Genomic DNA, 22,332 nt, shown 5'->3' with positions numbered 1-22,332 from the left:
TTAGAGACGACACCTTAATTTATAATCTTACTCAGACCAAAGGATGGCTGGTATGAGAAATGGAAAACCATCACTAATCCAATAGGAGGTGCTCTTCTGAGGCTGCAGCACAGGCAAATTGTTATGGTAGGTTATACCCATCAGAAATTGAACAGGCTGGGGCTCTTTTTTCTAGAAAAGAGAAGGGTGACCTGATAGAGATCTTTAAGATTATGAAAGGGTAGACGTAGAGCAGATGTTTCCACTTGTAGGAGAGTCCAAAACTAAAGGTCATAAATATAAGATAGTCACTAATAAATCCAATAGGGAATTCGGGAGAAACTTCTTTACCTAGAGAGTGGTTAGAATGTGGAATTCGCTACCACAAGGAGTAGTTGAGGTGAATAACTTCAATGCATTTAATGGGAGGCTAGATAAACACATAACAGAGAAAGAAATAGTAGGTTATGCTGATAAAATTTGATGAGAGGAGGCTCGTGTGGTGCATAAGCACCGGTATTAATTAGTTGGGCCAAATGGCCTATTTCGATGCTGTACAATGTAAGCTGACACTAAGTACACCAATAGAAATGTATTTTATTCCCCAACACCAATATCCTTCTTGACACCACAAGGACCACAAACTTTCAAAGTTGTTTTTAAAGTAAGATCAATGAAGGAAGGGCTGAGGGGGAAAGCTTTGCTATATTGTAATTCATTGAAGTGGCATTTCTTGCACTCCAATATTAATATAATATTGGCTTACTGATCAAATATTACTTGGCGCTAATCATGTTAATTACCTTTTAGTATTTTATATCACAGCAGATAATTTGCTGCTGATGATTTACTTGGTTATTCCAATTTTTTTTAGCAACAAAACTTGGAGCTATTGACTAATCTATGGATATCAAAAAGGAAAATCTATGCCAAGAATTTTGATAGTTCTTAATCTCAAGTTTCTATTAATCATTTAGATAAGTTGTGTCTAAACTGTGGCTCATGCGCCACATGCAGCCCTCCAGCCTGTGCACTTAAATTCTTTATTCACTGGTTTGTCTCGTCTGAACTTAGATGGGCCTAAAGGTTTGGAATGGGCTGCTTGGAGTACTGTTGCCTCAGGTCTAAATTGGAACACCAACTTGAAATATATGCAAATTAATGGGAACATGGGAGTTTATATTTGGAGTGATTATTTGCATGACGTTTTTGACTCCCTCAAGAGGTCAAGAGCTCGGGGAGAGGTCAGGAACTTGTTGGGTGGAGGAGCATTAAAGAGGCTGCGCAGGGCCAAACAAAATTAGAGGGAACATTGATTCTGTGTTTGTCCTACAACATGCATGTTACATTTGTGTGTTATTTGCCAGACTCGACTATTCCAATGTTCTCCTGGTCAGCCTCCCATCCTCCACCCTCAAATGAACTTGAGCTCACCCAAAAACACTGCTACACACGTATCCTAACACGTAGCAAATCCCATTCACCCAATCACCCCTGTTTGTAATGTTGCCATCCTATTTGAACCTGAGCTGAGCTTCTGATCTCACATCCTCTCCATTACCATGACCGCCTACTGCTATCTCCGTAACATCGCCCGTCTCCTCCCTTGCCTCAGCTCATCTGCTGCTGAAACCCTTATCCATGCCTTTGTTATGTCAATGCTCTCCTGGTCGGCCTCCCATCTTCTACCCTCCGTAATCTTGAGATCATCCAAAACTCTGCTACCCATATCCCATTCACCCATCACCAGTGTTACTCGTTGACCGATATTGGCTCATGGTCCACAGTCAACGTTCCCGCTAAACTGCATGGCCGCGCAGCTGTCTGGAGGAACTGCGTAGGCAACTTACCAATTTTGAATGGATGAATGGAAGATTTTGTGCACGCATGGAATTTTGAATGGGCTGCGCAGCCTGTCAAAAGGACTGCGTACCCAAGAAAAGATTACTGGGAACATTGTCCACCAACATCTCACTTTTTAAAATTCTCATCCTCATGTTAAAATTCTTCCATGGCCTCACCCCTGCCTCTCTGAACTTGGCAGTGTGAGCACTGGGAGTGCTCCTAATCCAGGAAGGTGAGCCGTGTCTGATTGGCCAAGTCGATTTAAAAAAAAACACGGACATTTCTGATTTCTAATAACAGTGCTAAATAAGACCAGCCTGTGTGATCACTTCAGATTTCTACCTATGGCCTACACTAAATGTTTGTCCGCCCAATACTTGTGACACATACAAAATGGATAGTCCTTAGCTGACTAACTATATGTTTTATAATGACCCCATTTTAACTTTCAGGAGACTGAGATATTGCCTCTCCCATGGGGAGAGGCAGCATCAATGGGACTTCAGCAAGCAGACAAGATACACGCAAAGTCATCTGGACTAAGGCAGCAGCATTGGTAAGCAAGTCAGGGACTCTTTAAAATGTGCGTGCACGTGTAATGATAGTCTTGGATTGGTAGGGCATTTGGATCACTCCAAGGTAGTCTGGCCAAGCATAATTGCAACCCTTACCCCAGAACAGGGACACTACCACAGGGAGTGGTTGAAGCGAATAGTATAGATGCATTTAAGGGGAGGCTAGAAAAGCATAAGAGGGAGAAGGGAATAGAGGATTAGGCCAAGAGATTTAGATGAGGAAATACAGGAGGAGGCCTGAGTGGAGCATAAACGTCAGCATGGATTGGTTGGGCCGAATGGCTTGTTTCTGTGCCGTATATCCTATGTAATCCTATGCAACTAAATGAAACAAGTAAAGCGTGCTCACATCCAAAAAGAAACTATCAGCAGAAATAGGTGATGTTCTGCTGGGGAACGAAATGCTAGTACTCTTGGATGTACATGCCATTATAATGCAGCTTGTGTGCAGCAACACCGTTCTTCTTCCCCCACCTCCCCTCACAGAGCCTGCCTCAGGAATCCACAATCCTGCAGACACAATTAAGGGGAGAACCAGCACTTTTCTCTGTTATTTTTATTCCTTACTAGCAGATTAACTGCAGCCACCAGTAGGAGTATTTTATATTTATAGTCACTCAAACTGTGACTCCGGGCTGGGAGGGGAATGTGTACACCAGCATTCTGTTGCGAGAGCTGGCAACAGTTTTATGTTTGTATTCCCAGATCAGCTGTTTCTACTGGTGTGCTTTTCTTTAATCAAGTTTGCTAGCACTATTTAGCAAACTCAGAGGGCACAGGATGGCCGGTGAGTTTTAAATCATGAAGTGGGATGGGGATTGGCCATCTAAAGTTAGTACCATGCATGCCACCAGCATGCTATCTCTTCATCCTCCTACTGACAAAGGGATTTATCCCAAATCAGTGCCAAGGGGCATTGGTTAGTGGTTAGGGAAAGTAACCCACTTGACAAGAGGTGTTCTGACCATCCACCACAAACTCCACAGGTAAAGGGATCCCAAGGCCAACCAATAAACAGGCAAATTTCTACTTAATGCTTCCTTCTGTGCAACAGGTACCAAATACAGACTTGAACGCAAGACCATTATCCCCTCTCCCCCACATGATGTGAACTTCTGATAGCCTCACTCATGAAAATATGATTTTTTTTTCCTTGGATGGTACTGACCATCACTGACAAATGTAGCATTACATCTTGATTGAAAAAAAAGATGCTGTTGAAACAACCCATCTTGCCAGTTCTTTAAGCTAATATAGATTCGAAGGCAAAGACAGAAACAGTTTTAGAATTCCTCAATAACTTACTGGTCTCATGCCAGTCAGCATTCCAACATATCCGGCAAAATTAGTGGACTTAAATACGGTTCGGTTGTTCTTCTGGAAATCTAGATTAACTGTTAGAGGTTTCAGATATTCTGGAATTCTCCAGCTACTGTTTCGGAAATCCCAACTGCAACAGAGAGAAAAACAGAAACATGATCAATACTTAGGATTAAGGAAATTACTACATTTTTCCTCAAAACACTGGCATAGCATTGTAACTAAACTAAAAACAGTTTCCCTCCCATCCCCACACTCCTGGAAAAAAGCCTCCGGTATTATATTTTAGGTTTTTAAGTCAGTAAAGTAGACATATTTAGCAGCACAAATTTGACATTTTCAATGCCATACCAATTTACAATGATTTAACCAGCAAATCAGTTTGTGAATATAGTTAAGCTATAACAAAGACTAACGTATTAACTGTAGAATAGTACTTAGAGGATAAATGTAGGGTTAGGTCAAGGTTAGACAAGAACTTCTTCACATCACATCTGGCCTTTTTAAGCTGTTGCGAGACAGTTAACAGCGATTGTAGAAAGGTGAACCAATGCATGACTGTTTCTAACTGATACATCTAGGAAATGGTCATTTAAAAAAAAAGTGGCTAACTGATTCTTTTCTCACCTCCTCCTCCACTTCCCAACTGAAAACAGGACTCCTTGCTGGGCATCCTCTGGTGTGTCATTCAAGTAGCCATTATTCATGAACATTACTAATCCTATTATTACATGTACACTTCCAGGAAGCTGATCTGGAACAGGAACAGTGGCTGATTTTTCCTCCCTCCCTCCCTCCCTCCCTCACTCAGGAATTCTGGGGCCAATTGTAATGCCCCGATTGCCACTCTAGCCAAAAATAAACAGTTAGCTCGCAACAAACTCGGGTTGAACCAGTGACCATCCAGGTTAAACTACTCACTGAGAAAATTCAGTAGAAACCGATGCTATCTGGTGTAAAGAAGGATTTTCAAACTTATTGAAACAAGAAGCCAAAAGGGTGGTCATCACCAAAACCAGTACTGTGACTTCTCACTATCTTCAAAAAGGATTTTTATATCGTACACTTTTAATGTTTAATCTAAGGTCACCTTTGCATCCGCGGAAATTTATGTAAAAGGCAACTAATTGTAAAAGCAAGTATTCCTATGAAAAATTATATATTCATAAATGTACAACTATCACATTGACAAAGACACTTCTCGACTTTATACTACCGTGGTAAACCATTTCTGGTATCTGTTCTCTCCCTGCAACTTACCGTGTACAAAATTGAACAGAAACTGAATCTAGCTATTTAAAGCAATGATGCTAGATACAGATCTTAAACTGAAATTCACTTAACACTAGCACTACCCGAAAACATTATTTTTTAAATAAATATTAATCAAATCAGGTTCTTACCCAAGGAATAATCCAAAATCCATATTTCTAGCATGGTACAATCGCCCTAAAAGTGAAAGATAAATATGTTTGGTTCTTCTACCACGGTGATCTTAACAATGCAGGTAATACAGTCCGAAACCTTAGGATCCATTTGGCCCAGTATCTCGTGCTTTCAAACTCCACAGTAAAAGAAAACAAAATCCATTGTATGTAGCAAGGCATCAAACAGGAAAACCATATAAAGGATTGAAGAAATGAGCAGATTTTGTAATTTGGGATGACTCAGGGCGACACTCTTTAGTAACTTAAACCCTAAAAACTAAGTAAAAGTTCAAATATTTGATACACATCTTGCTGTAAAGGAATTTTTTTTTAACCAGAGGATTCAATTAATTTCTTCACCTCTAGCTCTTCCCTTTCCCTCCTCCAATTAAATGTGACCAACACAATTACAGCTGAGAAACTGTTACAATTGCTGACCTACCTCTTTTATCTTCAGCTACGAGTGACGTGCACACTGTGAATACTTCATAGAAGATATTGAAGAGCATAACTTCCCCTGATTTTAGAAAAAAGTGGTTAAGAAATAAAAACAAGTTTGCAAAAATATGGTTATTATAATTGGTAATATGGTAAATATAAACAATTACCTGCAGAAAACCTGGTTATTGTCTACCTAACATGGTTCAGAATTTTTCACTTAATAGTTGATCAGCAATTGGGTTTATAAAATTCCAGTTGTCGGTTTTCCTTGATTCAGAGCATTTGGGATACAGTGCCACTGAGGATCATCACAATTCTTAGGAACAGTTTATACCTATTTTATAAATCTACATAACAGTCACACCATTTCAAAGTAATTCATTGTGTGAAACTCTTAGACACATTCTGATGCAATAAGGTGCTATTTAAATGAGAGAAAATTACAGTCTAGGGCATACAGCATTAAATCTACTGTTGCAGTCAATGTCATGGAATGGTTTACACATCAAACTGGAAGAGCCAACCTCTAGAGTGGTTTATAATGGTCATCTAGGCCAGGTGTGAGAGTAACAACTTCTAAAATAGAATACAGTGGCGAGTACGAGTTGAGCTCTAGGTAAGTAGCACAGAACGGTTACTTTTTAATTAAACTGAAATTTAAGCTTGGATCTTAAACTGTAACTGCAAGTCAGTTGGCAGTGAACGGTGAGTCAATTGTAAGTAGGCCAGGTGCTAGATACTCTATGGTTGGGGGCTGACTGACCAGTTGAAACTGGCTTGTGTCCAAAAGGTATATAAAAAGAGAGATGTGCGAGCCACAGCTCGAGCCTTGAGCACGTCACAGAATGAGGAAAGACTTCTAAATTGGGAATTTGGAGAGAGTGGACATTCAGTAGTGAAGGTGATGCCAAGTAGACTAGCTAATATCAAAATCTGAAGTTGAACAAATGATCTAAACCTAAGAACGGCAACACAGAAAAAGACAGCGCTATGTCATTCCTGCAAAATGTGGGAGATTAAAGCATCAGTTGTTGACTTGGGCAAACATCTGTGGAAAGTGTCACACTGCTTGAGCTCAAAATCTCAGAACATGAGGAGGAGAATAATAATGAAAAAACTAAGAAAACAATTAGAAGTAGTCAGCAGATTTCAAAAGGTACAATTGTTCGACAAACCACAGAATTCTTTGGGGAGGCACAGACATAATAGCTATGGGGAAATGCAGTGGATGTAGTGCACAAGAGACAACATTATTAAGTAACAATGTCCACAGATTAAGCCACTGTGATGCAATCTGATCCAGGAATAAACAGACAATTCCTATAACGAATAGCATCTATTCAAGAGTATCATACCCAAAGGTACTCCCGATGCATCTGCAATTCCCTTTAGTTCTTCATTAAATGGAAAAGGAAGTGTATCTACAAGTGGAGCCTGGAAGAAAAGATGCATTTAAAATTTTTGCATGATACAGAAATCTGAAAATGTAGAGGATAATTTTGTCAGGTTTAATCTGTGCATTTTCTTCCCAAACTGGGCACAGAGGAACAAGTTAACTGGAATTGACTCAGCTTAAAATGAGTTTACTTGACAGAAGGGACTCTAAAATCCCAACATTGTGTGAGTTTATAAACAGGTGGGCAGCAATCGAACAGTTGATGGCATAAAGATTCTTGCGCTGTCTCAGATCTATCTGATGCTATTCTATAGGCTCGCCTCTCTACAAGTGACAAAATCTGACAAGCAATAAACCACCCGAGGTTCAAAACTTCAAGACCGCTACAGACCATGGGGTCGAGTTTCCGCTTTGGACTCAATTGGCGATTACGGCGCAAAATGGGCCCAAAATTGCACCCATTTTGAAAAGTGTTCCCTCTCTTTCCACCCCCCCCATCTCCCGATTGTCTGCTCAAACTCATTTGTATAATCATCGAGCATAAATCTGCCATGAACCAGTGCAATCGGGCAGTGCTTTAAAACTTAATTTCAAGAAAATGTTAAAATTCAGTTGAAAAAATATTCTGATTTTTTTTTTTTAAAGAGTGGTAACTTGGTACAGTTTGATTAATACAGCCAAAAGTGGGTTCCTCGCAAAAAATAAGCATTTTAAATGTCAATCCACCACCTGTGAGTAACTCGATTTAAAATGACTTAAAAAATACGCAAAACTATTTTCTCGTTAGATTAGAGTGCAATAGTCAGTTCCTTAGTAAATTAAAAAAATATATCCATTCAAAGCCTTTCAAAACTATTAATGTGCATGCGCCCAAAAGTTCCGGCTTAATTCTTGGAGCCTCCTTGAAGGCCTGCAAATGAGCACCATAAGCAGAAATTCCCAATGGTGATTAATTCACCCTGGGGGTGTGACCAATTTTGTGGGCAGGGCCTGCTTCTAGCGCGATGTTTTTAAAACTAACGCAACAGATCGCGGAAACTCAAGTTGTGCTTAAAATTCCACAATCCTTTGTACCGGTTAAGCTGATGTTGGGGGAATTGCGATGAAAAAAGCAGAAACTCGACTCCAAGGTAATCAAATGGCCAGTTACAGAATAATCCCCCATCATTTTCACATGTGAAAATCTTGTTTTGGAACCAAAAATCAAAAACACATCCTTACCAAACCTTTATCCACTAGTTCAATCAATTTGCCGCTTGGGAAGAAATCGTTTGCCAAGTCCTTGATCACCCGGATTAAATTAATCAGCTGAAATTAATCAGTAAAGTTGCTTTGTAAGGTTACATATTATTTGGATGCACTATAAAATTACAAACTAGCTAAACAGTACACAGTAAAGTTATACAAATTTATGTTATAGGTGCTGGCAGCCTTCTTCAAATATTTTATGGTAGTATCCCTACACTATTAATAAGCAACCACCAGTTTTATTATAATATTTTAGAATATGCACTAACATTTTTATACTTATGCTCATGTACAGGAGCTGAAGCAGATTAAACTAATCTCTTCACAAAGCACAAGGAAAGCAAATGTCAGTGATTACAGTAGATTTAAATTGTAAAAGACTTCAGTTTTATTCAAAATTAAAAATATGGCTACACTCTTTCCGATTTGAGGACAATTAAAAGTTAACCACAATTAAACAGGTTTACATTCTAAAGAATTATACATAACACCACTATGGCAAATGTTGTTATTGTAATGATCTATATTGTTACCTGCTATTTAAATCTGTTCAATTCATTATAAACACATTCCAGTAAAATATTGCTAAGTTCTCTTCCCCTCTTTTGCTTACCAGTTTCCACCTGCCACTTCCCTCTGGAGTACAGTTACTTGGGTGCTTGAGGCTCTCAGGTACCTTGTTCTAATGGCCATTATTCACGTACGAGCCCAGATAGTGAATGTTAATTGTTTGATTGTAAGGGATCACACTCAAGACTGACCTCACACAACATCCACATGCATTTTCAGTTGGCACTGGGAGGGAGAGGTTGCTGGGTAGCAGAGACTAATTTTATTGCCCGTAACACCATCCTGGTAGATGCGAGTTAACTCTGTACTGGGGAAGATCAAACCTGGGTCTTCTGGCTTTGTGTAACTCAGCTACTCTCAATGAATAAATGCAAAATATGAGAAAGCCATCTATTTATATAGTAGAGAAGTACCTACACAAGATGGTGGTCACATACCTCCACTTTCTTATCATTAATCAACTGGTTCCACCTTATATGTGGAGCAGAATCAAGATTTATCTTGTACCAAGGAACAATGCCTTTAAACCTGTGAATACATACAGTAATGACTATTTTATTACAATGCTGCATTAAACCAAAATTTTTTCGTTCCACAGTAGAAATGCTGATATTACAACCAGAGAACCTTTAGGCAAATATAGAAGATAACCCAATACATTTTCTGATGTCCATTAAATTGCTGATCTCCCTGATTAGAGCTTTAATATATCATCTTTATAGTCTTATTTTAACTAGATTATAAAGAGATAAACAGAGCTAAAAAAAACAAGGATTTTTTTCTACATCATCTACACTTCAATAGGTTTCAGCCATCGCTTTACTTAAAAGGATGAGACATGCCGAGATTAAGAACTACAGTTGTTTACACAAATATCATAAAATAAGATTCTACACACAATTCTTGAATTAGACTTCATAAAATTACAAATATGCAGTGAGGGGGAGGGGCGATTATAAAAGGCATGCACTTTGAATGTTGAATGTCAAGGACTCAATGTTAACATTGATGTTGGAAAAATGACCATTCTCCTGCCATGGTAGCTTTTAAAAATGTTTGGTAGAATAGATTGTAGAACGTTCAGAGGTGAAGTGAAAAAGAAAATGAGGGGCAAAGAGAAGGTACGAGAATATAATGGCAGCCAACACAAAAGCTAATCCAAAAGTCTTCCATAGGCATATAAATAGTAAACGGGTAGTAAGGAGGGATGGGGCCCATGGGACCAAAATTAGGAGAGCTATGCATGGAGACAGAGGGTACGGCTGAGGTACGAAATTAGTACTTTACATCTGACTTCACCAAGGTGTGGGAGCACAGTCCCGCATTTCTGAACTCTTTGCTTCAGCAAGCGGTCTGAAGTGTGGATTAAGAAAACAGGAAGATTGAAGTTTGGATCGAAAGGAGACTGTTAGACAATGTGGTGCCTTCCAGCCATTGAGATGAGTGACTGGTCATGTCTGGATGTTAAATATTTGAGTACCTTGTTATGGTGGGAATAATGGAAATTCATGACTAAACAATTTGATGATGTCTGTATGTTAAGTATTTGATTGTACCTTTGTTACTATTTAATGACATCTGTAGGTTAAACAAGCAATGTTAAGTATTTGAGTACCTTGTTAAAGGTGGGAATAATAGGCTGTATGTTAAACGATTCAGAAAGCAGTTAGTCATGATTGTTTAAATGCAAAGACTAAGAGTTGAAAGGCTTTTTAGATATAAAAGATGAAACTGGCTTTTGTCACAGACTCTTATGGACTGTAGAGACTGTATGGACAAGGGGGAAAAGGGCGTTCCGAACGTGGCCCCTGTGCGCGGCTGCATCAAGCTGTGCATAGATCCTTCGTACGCAAACGCCAAGTGTCAGTACTTGCTGAGATTCTATCTGTCCCCGATGTTGCGAAGGATGGGTCTGGCTAGGCTGCCGCGGAACGGTCCAACCAGTTGGACCATGCCCCACCACCTGCCCTTCGTGGAAAAGTTTTTCAAGAAAAACACCTTTGACCAGAAGGCCATAAAGCAGTGGTCGGCCACAAGGTCCTGGACGCCCTACAAAAGAAGGAAATTATGGATCCTGTCTGGCATTTCCCCGAGCAGACTGTCGAAATAGTTTGCCAGAATGTCTCATCGCCAGAGCTTTCACACAAGCACCAAGACGTAGCTTGGTTGGCGGTGAGAAGGGCCCTACCCGTGGATCCATCATGCACAGCCGGGGTTTCAGAGACACGGCACTCTGCCCCCGAGTCGGCTGTGGTGCGGACAAGACTGTCATCCATCTCCTTCGGGATTGCGCCTTTGCAAGCAGGTCTGGAAGGAGATGAGGTTCATCCCAAGCAGCTCCGTAACACAGGACTCTGTGCTCTGCGGACTGTTCCCAGGGACACACGCTGAGACAGACATCATCTGCTGCTGGAGAGCCATCAACTCGGTGAAAGACGCATTTTGGTCTTCCCGAAAGTTGCTGGTTTTCCAGAGCAAGGAGATGTCCACGGCCGAGTGTTGCAGACTGGCGTAATCCAAGGTCCAGGCGTACGTGCTGAGGGACGCACTAAAGATTGGTGCAGTCGACGCAAAGGCACGATGGGGAAGAGCCACAGTTTAAGGCCCTTCTGCCACGGTAAACCCAGGGGATGGAATCAGACCCCCCTCGGGCTGTACTTGTTAATCTGCTTGTATACATAGAGCACCATGTACTGAAAAACACCTGTGTTGTGCCATGAATAATGAAGGTCTCTGCACTGTTTAGTAACTTGTAAAGAAATGTAAATGTATTCCCACCCGTTCCTTGTACTGCTTTTATCTGCATAGTGCTACATGTAACGTGATTCATGATCGGTATTGAAATGTATCCTGGAATGTAATTTAAACCTGTTCTTATCTGTTCCATGTGATACCCTTATTTGCACAGTACTATATGTAACGTGATTTACGGATGGTACTAAACGGTATCTTGAAATGAAATGCACGCTAGTGCATTGTATGGAACTGCTGTCAGCATCCAAACAAATTGTATAGAATTGCTGACCGCAAGATACTGAACTATTTTCCAACGTATTGTGAACATTTTATATGAATAAAGTATATTTTTGGAAAAAAAAACTCTTATGGAGTGTAGAGACACTGGAATCTCGAAAGGTGTGTAACTTCTGGAAGAGCTGCCTTTGCAAGCAGAGTTGTTGGCTTGTGAATGTCTGAATGTCGAAATAAAGATTTGGCCTCTACTACACTGAGTGTGCGTGGGTAATTCGATGTTAAAAACAATGAAGCGAAAAGAGCAAGACAGCCGTTTACAACATTTTGGTGACCCCGACGTGATTTTCAAAAGTTCGTTGGCTTATTCGAAGACCCCGACATGAAGCAGAAAGTTGGCTGAGTTGTTCGAAGATCCCGACATGATTTTCAAAAATTCGTCGGCTGAGTTGTTTGAAGAAGTGTTTCCCACACATCAGTTCGAAGGGTGAACATTCTCTTAGCTGTAGTGACTTAAAGGGATCTCCAGCTAGTAATGGGAGGATTAGAGAATATTCCAGATGAGGTCCGGTCATTTTTTAATGAATGGATTGAGTCGAAAGGGGGACCTTATGGGATAAGGCAGGAAACAATGCCAGGAGGATGTAGAGAGACACGGCAGTCCTTAGTGGAGAGTGTCCCATTAAAAAAGATTAAAGTATTTGGGTTAAAAAGTGATAAAAAGAGAAAAGCATTAGTGTTGCAGTATCTAATGCTGGGGATTCAAAAGTTAGAAGAGGCTCAGGCTAGAAATAGGGAAGTCTCAGAACTCAAGAGAGCAGCTAACAGCAGTGAGTAAAGAAGTAGAGAATTGGCAATTTCAGGCATTCGGGACAGCCAGGACTGTTCTGATGCTGGATCAGCATCTTGCTGATGAACAGAACTGTAATCAAGATCTAGAGAAGGGAATATCTAAGCTGCAGATGATGGTGGTATTAGGTTGCCCAGCGGAGACAGCAATCGATAAAGCGGGATGGTATTTGGAGGATTCCCCAGGTCTGAGAGTTGAAAAGAGGATTAAGGGACAGGGAGAATGCCCACCGTTCTCTTCTGCAGCTCCTTTGCCTTCTCTGACTTCGGAGCCTCGAACTCGTATGGTTCGCGTGCAACGTTAGGTACGGAGACGGAGCAGTTAGATGCCTTTTCATGTGAAAAAGGAACGGCAGTAATCATGGGGGATTTTAACTACAGATCGATTGGTCAAATCAAATCGCACGGGGTAGCCTGGAGGAGGAATTCATAGAATGCAGACGGGATTGTTTCTTAGAACAGTATGTTACAGAACCTGCAAGGGAGCAAGCTATCTTAGATCTGGTCCTGTGTAATGAGACAGGAATAATAAATGATCTCCTAGTAAAAGATCCTCTCGGAATGAGTGATCACAGTATGGTTGAATTTGTAATACAGATTGAGGGTGAGGAAGTAGTGTCTCAAACGAGCATACTATGCTTAAACAAAGGGGACTACAGTGGGATGAGGGCAGAGTTGGCTAAAGTAGACTGGAAACACAGACTAAACGGTGGCACAATTGAGGAACAGTGGAGGACTTTTAAGGAGCTCTTTCATAGAGCTCAACAAAAATATATTCCAATGAAAAAGGGCGGTAAGAGAAGGGATAACTAGCCGTGGATAACAAGGGAAATTAAGGAGAGTATCAAATTAAAAACCAATGCGTATAAGGTGGTCATGGTTAGTGGGAAAATAGAAGATTGGGAAAATTTTAAACGACAGCAAAGAATGACTAAGAAAGCAATAAAGAAAGGAAAGATAGATTACGAAGGTAAACTTGCGCAAAACATAAAAACGGATAGTAAAAGCTTTTACAGATATATAAAACGGAAAAGAGTGACTAAAGTAAATGTTGGTCCCTTAGAAGATGAGAAGGGGGATTTAATAATAGGAAATGTGGAAATGGCTGAGACCTTAAACAATTATTTTGCTTCGGTCTTCACAGTGGAAGACACAGAAACCATGCCAGAAATTGCTGCTCACAGGAATGTGAGAAGGGAGGACCTGGAGACAATCACTATCACTAGGGGGGTAGTGCTGGACAGGCTAATGGGACTCAAGGTAGACAAGTCCCCTGGTCCCGATGAAATGCATCCCAGGGTATTAAAAGAGATGGCGGATGTTATAGCAGACACATTCGTTATAATCTACCAAAATTCTCTGGACTCTGGGGAGGTACCAGTGGATTGAAAGCAGCTAATGTAACGCCTCTGTTTAAAAAAGGGCGCAGACAAAAGGCAGGTAACTATAGGCTGGTTAGTTTAACATCTGTAGTGGGGAAAATGCTTGAAACTATCATTAAGGAAGAAATAGCGGGACATCTAGATAGGAATAGTGCAATCAAGCAGACGCAGCATGGATTCATGAAGGGGAAATCATGTTTAACTAATTTATTGGAATTCTTTGAGGATATAACGAGCATGGTGGATAGAGGTGTACCAATGGATGTGGTGTATTTAGATTTTCAAAAGGCATTCGATAAGGTGCCACACAAAAGGTTACTGCAGAAGATAAAGGTACGCAAAGTCAGTGGAAATGTATTAGCACGGATAGAGAATTGGCTGGCTAACAGAAAGCAGAGAGTCGGGATAAATGGGTCCTTTTCGGGTTGGAAATCGGTGGTTAGTGGTGTGCTACAGGGATCGGTGCTGGGACCACAACTGTTTACAATATACATAGATGACCTGGAAGAGGGGACAGAGTGTAGTGTAACACAATTTGCAGATGACACAAAGATTAGTGGGAAAGCGGGTTGTGTAGAGGACACAGAGAGGCTGCAAAGAGATTTAGATAGGTTAAGCGAATGGGCTAAGGTTTGGCAGATGGAATACAATGTCAGAAAGTGTGAGGTCATCCAAGTTGGGAAAAAAAACAAAAAAAGGGAATACTATTTGAATGGGGAGAAATTACAACATGCTGCAGTGCAGAGGGACCTGGGGGTCCTTGTGCATGAATCCCAAAAAGTTAGTTAGCAGGTGCAGCAGGTAATCAGGAAGGCGAATGGAATGTTGGCCTTCATTGCGAGGGGGATGGAGTACAAAAGCAGGGAGGTCCTTCTGTAACTGTATAGGGTATTGGTGAGGCCACACCTGGAGTACTGCGTGAAGTTTTGGTCGCCTTACTTAAGGAAGGATATACTGGCTTTGGAGGGGGTACAGAGACGATTCACTAGATTGATTCCGGAGATGAGGGGGTTACCTTATGATGATAGATTGAGTAGACTGGGTCTTTACTCGTTGGAGTTCAGAAGGATGAGGGGTGATCTTATAGAAACATTTAAAATAATGAAAGGAATAGACAAGATAGAGGCAGAGAGGTTGTCTCCACTGGTCGGGGAGACTAGAACTAGGGGGCACAGCCTCAAAATACGGGGGAGCCAATTTAAAACAGAGTTGAGAAGGAATTTCTGTGGAATTCTCTGCCCAAGGAAGCAGTTGAGGCTAGCTCATTGAATGTATTCAAGTCACAGATAGATAGATTTTTAACCAATAAGGGAATTAAGGGTTATGGGGAGTGGGCGGGTAAGTGGAGCTGAGTCCACGGCCAGATCAGCCATGATCTTGTTGAATGGCGGAGCAGGCTCGAGGGGCTAGATGGCCTACTCCTGTTCCTAATTCTTATGTTCTTATGTTCCTCAGACGCTTCACACTCCACAACATTACACACGACTTTCCGGTAATGTGGAGAGTGGGGGAAGCACGTTCGGACGGACAAGGCAAGAGCAGGATGATTCCTTTACTCCCTATGGAGCTCGTGAAGGGAACACTACCTTAAGTGGTTTTAGGGATTCCTGGTATAAGCGAGGAAGGGTAAAGTTACAGGACACGAGAGCTATCCTTAGTGAAGTGGGACCTGCAACCCTTCAGGACCTTAATAAGTTTGCCCAATGATGGTGTAATATTCTGGGATGGTGGCAGTCAGGGAACATATCAGAGAAACCGAGGGTTCACATGATTCTGCAAGCTTTAGCGATTCACCGGGGAAAGGTGGTAGGTTTTGAAACAACTTTCAGGTCCCTGCTTGGTAGAATAATAGCTGCAATCTTTGGTGCTCACTCAGGGCCAGTTAATAAAGCGGCTTGCATTATTACCAGGGGAATGACCCAGGGAAGCGGGGGGAATGTATATTCCAGTTGTGTAAAAGTTTGGGAAGTAATTGGATTGATATCAGTCATTACGGGGATGATACAAAGAGAGATCATTTTGACTCTCCTACCCGCTTCAGTAGTTCTGGAAGTAGGTGCCTGGGGCGAGGACGATAGTTTTGATAAATGGTTGGCAAGGGTAGAAAGCTTGTATCAGAGACCTGCAGGGTATCTCAGTCATGGATGTGAGACAGGGGTTACAGTGATGGAAGGCAGAAGGGCCCGAGTGGATAAATCCCGGGATGAGTCGTATGAGAGGAGCAGGACCGGGTAGTGCCTGGATACCGACCCGGCAGTTGACAGAATACAGGGATAGACTGGCTAAAGAATTAGAAAAGTTGAAGAACCAGGAAAGAGAAGCTAGAGTCACAGACAGGAATGATACCTCGGTTCAGTTGATGAGGTCGGGCATAGATTCCGCAGGTGAGGGAGGATTCCTATAGGGATGCCATGCCTCAACCACATGTCATTTCTTTCGGACCCTTACTTCAGGATAGGGGTGGCCATACCCTTATCGAGGTGTGTGTGGAAGGGCAGCGGGTAATTGACACAGGGTCTTCCGGACAAATGAAGATTGAGGTACTCCTGGAGGAAGGGGATTCCCCTTTTCAGAGACAGTACCCCATCACCCCAGATGCATGAGGAGCAGTTACTGAACAGTCAGAGATGAAAGCAGTGGGAGAAGCTTGTTCAGAAGCATTAAAAAAGTTTCTGCAGGAACGGGCTGTCTCAGAACTGATGAGATGTTCAGTGAAAAGCTCAAATGTGGGAGTTACAAACATGATCTTAAAGGATGCGAAATAGAAGTTGGAGCGTTGCAAATGTAGAGAGAGCTGTTCCAAAGGGTGAACTGAGAGAAGGACTGGGTCTCTTGACTGACTATTCAGCATTTCTGTCATCCTTTATGTTGTTACACTTCTCCCACAAAGCAAAGGAAATTGTTAAAAACTATGCAGAGGGCAACAGACTTGGTCAAAGACACCGATTGCGAGTTTACATTTCTGAATGTAAACAGCATGGAATTCAGTCAAAAACATCAAAAATTGAAAGTTGACCTTTAAGTGAAAATGGATATGGTGATCACAGACCAACAGACTTTAAAATGGCATCCTGAGAATCTGAGTCTGCAGCAACCATACTTTGAACCCAAGCGTGCTGCTATTGGGAAGCAGGAAATGCGGAAATGGAATGCAAAATTTCAAGCAATCGTTGTGGACATGAACCATCACACTGTGGAAATCAAGAACATTCGCACAACTTTGGATCAGATTGAAAATGTAAGCTGGTGGGAGTCATTGTTCGGATGGAGCCAGACTGCAACAGGCATGATGAACACAATGATACACCCTGTCCTTATGCTGGTGCTGTTTCAGCTGATCGTGCTGCTCATTTTGATTTACTGCGGATGTCGTATTCGAAAACAAGGACTACAACTGGACAATGCTGTTGAACGAATTTGAGCGACCAGGCAAATGTATGTTACCCAGATAAGATCTGCAGAGAGGCGAGGAGGAGAAGTGGGGGATGTGGGAGCACAGTCCCGCATTTCTGAACTCTGCTTCAGCAAGCGGTCTGAAGTTTGGATTAAAAAACAAGAAGATTGGAAGTTTGGATCAAAAGGAGACTGTTAGACAATGTGGTGCCTTCCAGCCATTGAGATGTGTGACTGGTCATGTCTGGATGTTAAATATTTGAGTACCTTGTTATAGTGGGACAAAAGGAAATTCACGACTAAACGATTTGATGATGTCTGTATGTTAAGTATTTGAGTGCAATTTTGTTACTATTTAATGACATCTGTAGGTTAAACAAGCAATGTTAAGTATTTGAGTACCTTGTTACGGTGGGAATAATAGTCTGTATGTTAAACGATTCAGAAAGCAGTTAGTCATGATTGTCTAAATGCAAAGACTAAGAGTTGAAAGGCTTTTTAGATATAAAAGATGGAACTGGCTTTTGTCACAGACTCTTATGGACTGTAGAGACTCTTATGGACAAGGGGGAAAAGGCATTCCGAACGTGGCCCTCATCCTGATGGCCAGCTTTGTGCGCGGTTGCATCAAGCTGTGCATAGATCCTTCGTACGCAAACACCAAGTGTCAGTACGTGCTGAGATTCTATCTGTCCCTGGTGTTGCGAAGGATGGGTCTGGCCAGGCTGCCGCGGAACGCTCCGAGCAGTTGGACCATGCCCCACCACCTGTCCTTCGTGGAAAAGTTTTTCAAGAAAAACACCTTTGACCACAAGGCCATAAAGCAGTGGTCGGCCACAAGGTCCTGGACGCCCTATGAAAGAAGGAAATGATGGATTCTATCGGGCGTTTCCCCGAGCAGGCTGTCGAACTAGTTTGCCAGAATATCTCATCGCCAGAGCTTTCACACAAGCACCAAGACATAGCTTGGTTGGCGGTGAGAAGGACTCTACCCGTGGATCCATCATGTACAGCCGGGGTTTCAGAGACACGGCACTCTGCCCCCGAGTTGGCTGTGGTGCGGAAGAGACTGTCATCCATCTCCTTCGGGATTGCGCCTTTGCAAGGCAGGTCTGGAAGGAGATGCAGTGGTTGCTGTCAAGGTTCATCCCAAGCAGCTCTGTAACACAGGACTCTGTGCTCTACGGACTGTTCCCAGGGACACACGCCGAGACAGACATCATCTGCTGCTGGAGGGCCATCAACTCGGTGAAAGACGCATTTTGGTCTTCCCGAAACTTGCTGGTCTTCCAGAGCAAGGAGATGTTGACGGCCGAGTGTTGCAGACTGGCGTAATCCAAGGTCCAGGAGTACGTGCTGAGGGACGCACTAAAGATTAGTGCAGTCGACGCAAAGGCACGATGGGGAAGAGCCACAGTTTAAGGCCCTTCTGCCACGGTAAACCCAGGGGATGGAATCAGACCTCCCTCAGGCTGTACTTGTTAATCTGCTTGTATACATAGAGCACCATGTACTGAAAAACACCTGTGTGGTGCCATGTATAATAAAGGTCTCTGCACTGTTTAGTAACATGTAAAGAAATGTAAATGTATTCCCACCTGTTCCGTGTACTGCTTTCATCTGCATAGTGCTACATGTAACATGATTCGTGATCGGTATTGAAATGTATCCTGAAATGTAATGTAATTTAAACCTGTTCTTATCTGTTCCATGTCTATCGACTCTGGATCAGTTACTATGGACTGGAGGGTAGCTAATGTTACACCACTTTTTAAAAAAGGGAGAGAGAAAATGGGGAACTATAGCCTGACATCGGTAGTGGGGAAAATATTGGAATCAATTATTAAAGATAAAATAGCAGCGCATTTAGAAAGCAGTGACAGGATCGGTTCAAGTCATCATGGATTTATGAAAGGGAAATCATGCTTGACAAATCTTCTAGAATTTTTTGAGGATGTAACGAGAAGAGTGGACAAGGGAGAACCAGTGGATGTGCTGTATTTGGACTTTCAAAAAGCTTTTGACAAGGTCCCACACAAGAGATTGGTGTGCAAAATTAAAGCACATAGTATTGGGGGTAATGTATTGCCGTGGATAGAGAACTGGTTGGCAGACAGGAAGCAGAGATTCGGGATAAACGGGTCCTTTTCAGAATGGCAGGCAGTGACTAGTGGGGTGCCGCAGGGCTCAGTGCTGGGACCCCAGCTATTTACAATACACATTAATGATTTAGATGAAGGAATTGAGTGTAATATCTCCAAGTTTTCAGATGACACTAAGCTGGGTGGCGGTGTGAGCTGTGAGGAGGATGCTAAGAGGCTGCAGGGTGACTTGGACAGGTTAGATGAGTGGGCAAATGCATGGCAGATGCAGTATAATGTGGATAAATGTCAGGTTATCCACTTTGGTGGCAAAAACGTGAAGGCAGATTATTATCTGAATGGCGGCAGATTAGGAAAAGGGGAGGTGCAATGAGACCTGGATGTCATGGTACATCAGTCATTGAAGGTTGGCATGCAGGTACAGCAGGCGGTGAAGAAGGCAAATGGTAAGCTGGCATTCATAGCTCGGGGATTTGAGTATAGAAGCAGGGAGGTCTTACTGCAGTTGTACAGGGTCTTGGTGAGGCCACACCTGGAATATTGTGTTCAGTTTTGGTCTCCTAATCTGAGGAAGGACATTCTTGCTATTGAGGGAGTGCAGCGAAGGTTCACCAGACTGATTCCCGGGATGGCAGGACTGACATATGAGGAGAGATTGAATCGACTGGGCCTTTATTCACTGGAGTTTTGATGAATGAGAGGGGATCTCATAGAAACATATAAAATTCTGACTGGACTGGACAGGTTAGATGAAGAAAGAATGTTCCCGATGTTGGGGAAGTCCAGAACCAGGGTTCACAGTCTAAGGATAAGGGGTAGGCCATTTAGGACTGAGATGAGGAGAAACCTCTTCACTCAGAGAGTTGTGAACCTGTCGAATTCTCTACCGCAGAGAGTTGTTGATGCCAGTTCGTTAGATATATTCAAGAGGGAGTTAGATATGGCCCTTATGGCTGAAGGGATCAAGGGGTATGGAGAGAAAGCAGGAAAGGGGTACTGAGGTGAATGATCAGCCATGATCTTATTGAATGGTGGTGCAGGCTCGAAGGGCCGAATGGCCTACTCCTGCACCTATTTTCTATGTTTTTATGTTTCTATACCCTTACTTGCACAGTACATGTAACGTGATTTACGGATTGTACTAAACTGTACCTTGAAATGAAATGCACGCTAGTGCATTGTATGGAACTGCTTTTGTCACACAGACTATTATGGACTGTAGAGACACTTGGACTGTAGAGACACTGGAATCTCGAAAGGTCTGGAAGAGCTGCCTTTGCAAGCAGAGTTGTTGGCTTGTGAATGTCTGAATGTCTAAATAAAGATCCGGCCTTTACTACAACTGAGTGTGTGCAGGTAATTCGACGTTAAAAGCAATGAAGCGAAAAGAGCAAGAGAGGCGTTTACAAGATTAAGGAAGAAGATGCTGACATAGAGGTAGTGAAAGAGGAGGTAGAGGAGATACTGGATGGGATAAAAATTAATAAAGACGAGGTACTCGAAAGGCTGGCTGTACTTAAGATAGATAAGTCACCAGGGCCAGATGGGTGCATCCTAGGACGCTGAGGGAAGTGAAGGAAGAAATCGCAAAAGGTACTGACCACAATCTTCCAATCCTCCTCAGAAACGGGGGTGGTGCTAGAGGGCTGGAGACTTGCAAATGTTACACCATTGTTCAAAATAGGATGTAAAGATAAACCCAGCAACTACAGGCCAGTCAGTTTAACCTTGGTAGTGGGGTTGCTTTTAGAAACAACAATCAGGGATAAAATTGTCACTTGGACAAGTGTCGATTAATTAAGGAAAGCCAGCACAGATGTGAAAGGCAAATGGTGTTTACCAACTTGAAAGAGTTTTTTTGAGAGGGAACAGAGAGGATTGATGAGGGCAATGCTGTTGATGTGGTGTACATGGATTTCCAAAAAGTGTTCAACAAAGTGCCACATAATAGGTTTGCCAGCAAAGTTGAAGCTCCCATGGAATAAAAGGGACAGTGGCAGTATGGATACAAAATTGGCTAAGTGACAGGAAACAGAGAGTAGTGGTGAACGGTTATTTTTCAGACTGGAGGAAGGTTCATACAGGTTTTCCCCAGGGGTCGGTACTAGGACCACTGCTTTTCTTGGATGTGGATGTACAGGGCACAATTCCAAAATTTGCAGATGACACAAAACTTGGAAGTATAGTGAACAGTGAGGAGGATAGTGATAGACTTCAAGAGGACAAACAGGCTGGTGGAATGGGTGGACACATGGCAGATGAAATTTAACGCAGATAAATGCAAAGTGATACATTTTGCTGGAAAGAATGAGGAGAGGAAATATAAACTAAAGGGTACAATCTTAAAGCGGGTGCATGAACACAGACCTCGGGGTATATGTGCACAAATTGTTGGAAGGTGGTAGGGCAGGTTGAGAAAGCAGATAAAAAGGTTATGGGATCCTGGGCTTCATGAATAGAGGCATAGAGTACAAAAATGTGGAAATTATGATGAACCTGTATAAACCTCAACTGGAGTATTGTGTCCAATTCTGGGCACCACACTTTAGGAAGGATGTGAAGGCCTTAGAGAGGGTTCAGAAAAGATTTACGAGAATGATTCCAGGGATGAGGGACTTCAGTTGCATGGATAGACTGGAGAAGCTGTGGGTGTTCTCCTTAGAGCAGACAAGACAGAGGAGATTTGATAGAGGTGTTCAAAATCATGAACGATCTGGACAGAGTAGATAGAGAGAAACTGTTCCCATTGGCGAAAGGGTTGTGAACCAGAGGACACAGGTTTAAGGTGATTTGCCTTTGGTACTTTTGCCATACAAGAAAAAACTTTTTTACGCA

At 42.2% G+C, this 22,332-nt stretch overlaps 1 protein-coding gene across 3 annotated transcripts in view; it reads right to left on the bottom strand.

Moving 5' to 3' along the window:
• Positions 1 to 22,332, bottom strand: part of asah1b (N-acylsphingosine amidohydrolase (acid ceramidase) 1b) — a 31,353-nt gene that overhangs the window by 3,606 nt on the left and 5,415 nt on the right. For 2 of the 3 annotated variants that reach the window (XM_070869611.1, XM_070869606.1), the window contains exons 3-8: positions 9,239 to 9,329; positions 8,205 to 8,291; positions 6,943 to 7,021; positions 5,589 to 5,663; positions 5,123 to 5,168; positions 3,705 to 3,849 (exon numbers count right to left, since the gene is read on the bottom strand). In XM_070869611.1, coding sequence (XP_070725712.1) covers positions 3,705 to 3,849; positions 5,123 to 5,168; positions 5,589 to 5,663; positions 6,943 to 7,021; positions 8,205 to 8,291; positions 9,239 to 9,329 — 523 coding nt within the window. The remainder of the gene's footprint in view (positions 1 to 3,704; positions 3,850 to 5,122; positions 5,169 to 5,588; positions 5,664 to 6,942; positions 7,022 to 8,204; positions 8,292 to 9,238; positions 9,330 to 22,332) is intronic. The other variant, XM_070869621.1, reaches the window with a different exon arrangement.

Source organism: Pristiophorus japonicus, chromosome 2 (assembly GCF_044704955.1).
Source record: "Pristiophorus japonicus isolate sPriJap1 chromosome 2, sPriJap1.hap1, whole genome shotgun sequence".
Taxonomy (NCBI): Eukaryota; Metazoa; Chordata; class Chondrichthyes; family Pristiophoridae; genus Pristiophorus; species Pristiophorus japonicus.
Note: the sequence above shows the minus strand (reverse complement) of the source record. Positions and strands in the feature narration are given on the sequence as shown.